Consider the following 4,690-nt stretch of genomic DNA (forward strand, 5'->3'; position numbering starts at 1 on the left):
GTAAATATTATATATTTTTAATTTAAATAAAAAAATCCAAAAAAAGCATCGTTACATAGATGACATGTATGACATGTATGGATATGAGAAAGATAAATATTAGAAAAAAGTTTGACTTTTAAATTAAAAAAAAAGTAAAAAAATTATCGTAATTTATTTTTTTAATTGTTTAGTAAAGTTTGATTTTTTTTTATACCAAAAATAGGGAGAGTCGAACCCGCAATCTCTTAGATGAGTATGGAGAAACTATGCCATTTGAACTATAACTCATAAACTTTTGATTTTTTACTTTATATTCTTTAAATAGGACAAAAAATATATAAAAAAATATTAAATAATAAAATATCATACTTTACTAAACAATTAAAAAATATTGAGATAATCTACTCCCAAAAATTAAAGTGCTGATAATTTTAACTACGAAGATATAGATAACTATAGTATTTATTAAAAAAAATCAATTAATTCAAAATTTGAATTTTATCTATAAAACCATTAGTTTAAATGATTTTATCAAATTGATCATTTAATCTAATGTTTAATGATATAAAATTAATTAAATAAATGATCATATTTCAAATTCCATTCACTCGTTAAACTAATTTCCAAATTTCCACTCACTTAAATTAGTCTTCCATAATATGTAATGTTAACCACATTTGTTTCTTTTCAATTTGTCATCTACACTATAGTACACGTTTGTGAATGATTTTTTGGTATTTGTGGTAGTTCTAATCCCAACAAAACTACTATTACATTGTAAAATCTATTGTAAGATTTTAAACCTCATAAATTTGCAATATAATTTTAAAATGAATTGAAAACCCTCACAACTTCATTGTTCCTTTAATCCTTTTCGAAAGCATAGTTCTTTAGAAGCTCCACACTTGAAGAGACGGGGAAAAACCCACTGAAATAGAATGTTCAATTCTAGTATGATAATTGATAAGTGATAACGTGGGAAGAATTAATAATGAGTTTACTTTTTTAATTGAAAGTAGGTAATGAAAAATATTAATAATCGCCATAAGCCACCCAATTCACATAAAATTTTTGTAATATTGACGATGGCACCAAAAGAAAAAGGGGGAGAAAAAGAAAAAAACTAGTGTTTTAATAAAATTAAAGCAACAATAACTTCACATCTGCTCCACCTACAAATGCCATTGACACAGTGCCAAGCATTCATTTAATTCAATTCAAGAACACTAAACCATGCAAAATGCGACTAAAACGGGCAACCGATTCTCTAGAAAAAGAAAATTGACATTTTTACACCACCAGTTCTTTGCTCAACGATAGCCACTCAATGGGTCAGCCGTCTTGCCGGTTCTTGCATCAGTCCATGCTTTTGCAATTGTTTTCTTCATCTCATCATCCCCTTCCTCGTACATATTCTGCAATATTAAAAATTTAAAATTCATGCTTAGTATATGTCACATTCAGGGTTTTCCGTATCAAAGCCAAGAAACTACAAATACATCTTTCACTATAATTAGCCATGATTAGCTACAATAACTTATATCACTAAGGAATTTGAATCTCCTAAAGTGGAAAAGTTATAAAGAGAACACGTTAAGGACTAATCACCATTAAACCATAAACCAATAACTGATCTGACTATTTCATTTTGCAATTATCTTCACTTTAGGAAATCTCATTCAATAATCAATACCAAGAATAGATAAACAACATTGGCTAATGTGCTTCACATAAGCCCTTAAATCCTAATAATATATCTCAAATTCGACTTTCGGAAATGGGAAAATAGCAATAAATCATATTCATTATTAAAAAGGAAAACAATAAAACAGAATCTTACCTTCATTAAATCCATGATTCCTGCCATTGGGTCTTTCTCTTTATCCAAATTAGGCTTCAGCTGTAAGATTAACAAAAGAAAGTTACCACTTTATCCTATTGATTAGCAGGGAAAGAAGCCAGTAAAGTCAGTCAAAAGAATTACAATACAATACCTTGTCCTCTTTTAAGTGCAAATCCATCCAATTTCCTTTGGAAGCCTTGACCAGGGTGATAACCACCCTTGTAGGCTTGACCAAAATCTTGCATTTCTCTGGCACTATCTCATTGTGCAATTTTGGTATTGCACACCGGTAGTTCTTCCCTAGAATGTCATGGAACTTAACATCAAAGGATGTTGGCTTAAACTCGGACTGAATCTTACTCTCATCAACTCCCTCAAGAGAAACATATATCTGCCATAAAAAAATTAAAATAAAATAAAAGCATCGTTACCACATAAGTCTCATGCTAATAAATAGTAGCAGTAGCAGATAACCTCAACTATGTCAAATATTATGGTAATATAAACAAACTCCCTAAGGTATTTATCCAATATCCATATATTTCTTTTTTTTTTTGCAACAAATGATTTATGCTCCTAATAGATCCTCGAAGACATACTCCCTACCTACTAACATGAGTAAAATTGACCATTTTTTAACCAGAAATGTGATGAGGCCAATACTTTTTATCAATATTAGCCAACACTTTGAACTAATACTTTATTTTTATACTAATACGATTTAGAATTTAGTATAAACATACCTTCGTTGACCAATTTGATCATGTAACATCGCTCTTTTTGAAAATTAAGATTTCAATACATTGGAAATATCTAGTTGAGTCAATATTTAGGAATACTGTTATATAAAAATACTCCGTACACAATAAAAATCAGTTACTAAATCATTGATTCACACATTTTCATCAGTTACCAAAATAATCACACCTACAATAGAACTTGTTTATTAACTTGTTTATAGTAATATAACAAAAAAAAATTGAGATAACAAATGGCATATTTCTAGTGACGTCGCTTGAATTGACGTTTATAATGTCATAAATCTGTTTCCTCTGATAGCAGCGTCCACCATGAGTAATCAAACATGTGATTAGCACAAGAAAAAGGCATTACTTGTTGATTATATTCAAAAACCGATGATACCTTAACTTTATCGTTATCCTGATCCCAACTGAAGGATGCAAGGGGAGAATAATGGATTGCGGCTTCGGATGGAACCCTAGTTGCGGTTGAAATAGGTGCTGGAATCTGCGAAGCCTTTCCAGAAGACGCCTCTGATGATAACTGCAAATAACGAACAAAAAGCAATGACGAAGAAATTAGATTTCAAAGTATAAAAAAAAAGGGAAAAGGAAAAACATATAATTATCTCTTTTTTAAGAAAAGAACCTTCTCGAGGTTGCAAATCTCGTTGGAGAGGATAGAGAGGGTTCGGGGTCTTTTGGCGATGCTGTGGAGGTGACGAAGCTCTTCCAAATCCAATGATAGCTCTTCCGCCATTTTCTCTTCTTCACCAAATCACAGTTACAGTGGTGTGTTTAGTGTTATGGAATTTTGAGTTTTATATACGATGCTGTGGAAAATGCTAGAACCTACATGGTAATTATACTACAAAATGACGGGCGTTTCGGGCTGTTTGGATTTTCTTTACTAGGGGTTCTGAAAACTGGATCGGACCGGTCCAACCACGAACCGGACACTAATACGATTTGGTTTGCTCCCGCCAATCCCAAACCGTTTAGAAACCTCTGAACCGGCTGGTTTCTGGGTGGTCGGATCGAACCGGTACCCGGCCGGTTCTCACAAAATGCCGTCGTCAAAACTCAAAACTCAATCCCTCGTTTAAACCTAACCCTAATAATCCAATACACTACTACACTCTCCCCTCCTCCAGCGCCGTTATTCCAGTCTCTCCCTCAACCCTCAGACTCAGCCCCTCTCTACTCTCCTCCTCAGCGCCGCTCAGCCCTTCCACCGTCGCAGTCCCTGGCTCACCCTTTCCCTCCCTCGCAGTCGCAGCGGCCGTCGCCCGTCGTCCTCCGCGGAACTCGTCCGTCGCCCTCTCCCGCAGTCGCACTTCGAACCCGTCGACCGTCGTCATCCGCGGAACTCGCAGCTGCTGTCGTCCTCCGCGGTGCAGCGCAGTAAACAGTCGCATTCCTCCACATCCTTCACCCAGCTCTCTGAAACTCTTGCATCTATTTTTCTTATTTGCAGTTAGCTGTTGAATTTCAACCTTTCTTTTTTACTTATAGTTAATTTGTTCTATTTTTCTTTTTTTGGATCTGATCATTTGGTCTTGGTTGTTATTATTTTTTACTCTGATTTCTTGTTATAATTATTTGTTCTCGGTTCTAATTTTTTATTTTGGGCTTTGGTTCTGTTTTGAATTTTGTTTCTGAACTGATTCCTTATTCTAATTTTTAGTTATGATTATTTCTTCTGTTATGTTTTTCGTTTGGGATTTTTTACTCTAAACTGTTTTTTTATTGAGTTGACAATAATATTCGACACAAAAATATTCAGAACATTATTATCGGCAAGGTTATTAGTTCCTCACTTACCTTCAGAACATTTTGAGGTTCTAACTTTCTAAGTTCGAATTTTATTATAAAACGATTTGTTGGTTGGACCAACAGTTTAACCGGTTGGACAGAAAATCAGTGAACCGATAATTAAAACAATTTGTTGACTGATCCGGTTTTCACAATCTATTCTTTCCCTCTATGGTCTATATACCCAAAGAAGAAGATTCTAGAGTCTAGAATTTTGGAGTCATCACTAATATTAATACTTTAATAGGACATTGTAATTTATGAGTGTCTTAATTTTTTTTTCTATTAAATGAATAAAATTTTAAATTAT

The 4,690-nt window shown here is 33.4% G+C and overlaps 1 protein-coding gene across 1 annotated transcript; it reads right to left on the minus strand.

The window, feature by feature from the left end:
- Positions 1 to 1,039: 1,039 nt before the first annotated feature.
- LOC112741982 (uncharacterized) lies at positions 1,040 to 4,311 on the minus strand. Its single transcript, XM_025791184.3, has 5 exons — positions 3,215 to 4,311; positions 2,969 to 3,109; positions 1,977 to 2,216; positions 1,823 to 1,882; positions 1,040 to 1,397 (listed from the first exon to the last, which is right to left on the minus strand). The coding sequence occupies exons 1-5, from the start codon at positions 3,323 to 3,325 to the stop codon at positions 1,293 to 1,295; spliced, it is 657 nt and encodes a 218-aa protein (XP_025646969.1). The 5' UTR covers positions 3,326 to 4,311; the 3' UTR covers positions 1,040 to 1,292.
- Between the last annotated feature and the right edge of the window lie 379 nt (positions 4,312 to 4,690).

Source organism: Arachis hypogaea, chromosome 14, assembly GCF_003086295.3.
Source record: "Arachis hypogaea cultivar Tifrunner chromosome 14, arahy.Tifrunner.gnm2.J5K5, whole genome shotgun sequence".
NCBI classification, from domain to species: Eukaryota; Viridiplantae; Streptophyta; class Magnoliopsida; order Fabales; family Fabaceae; genus Arachis; species Arachis hypogaea.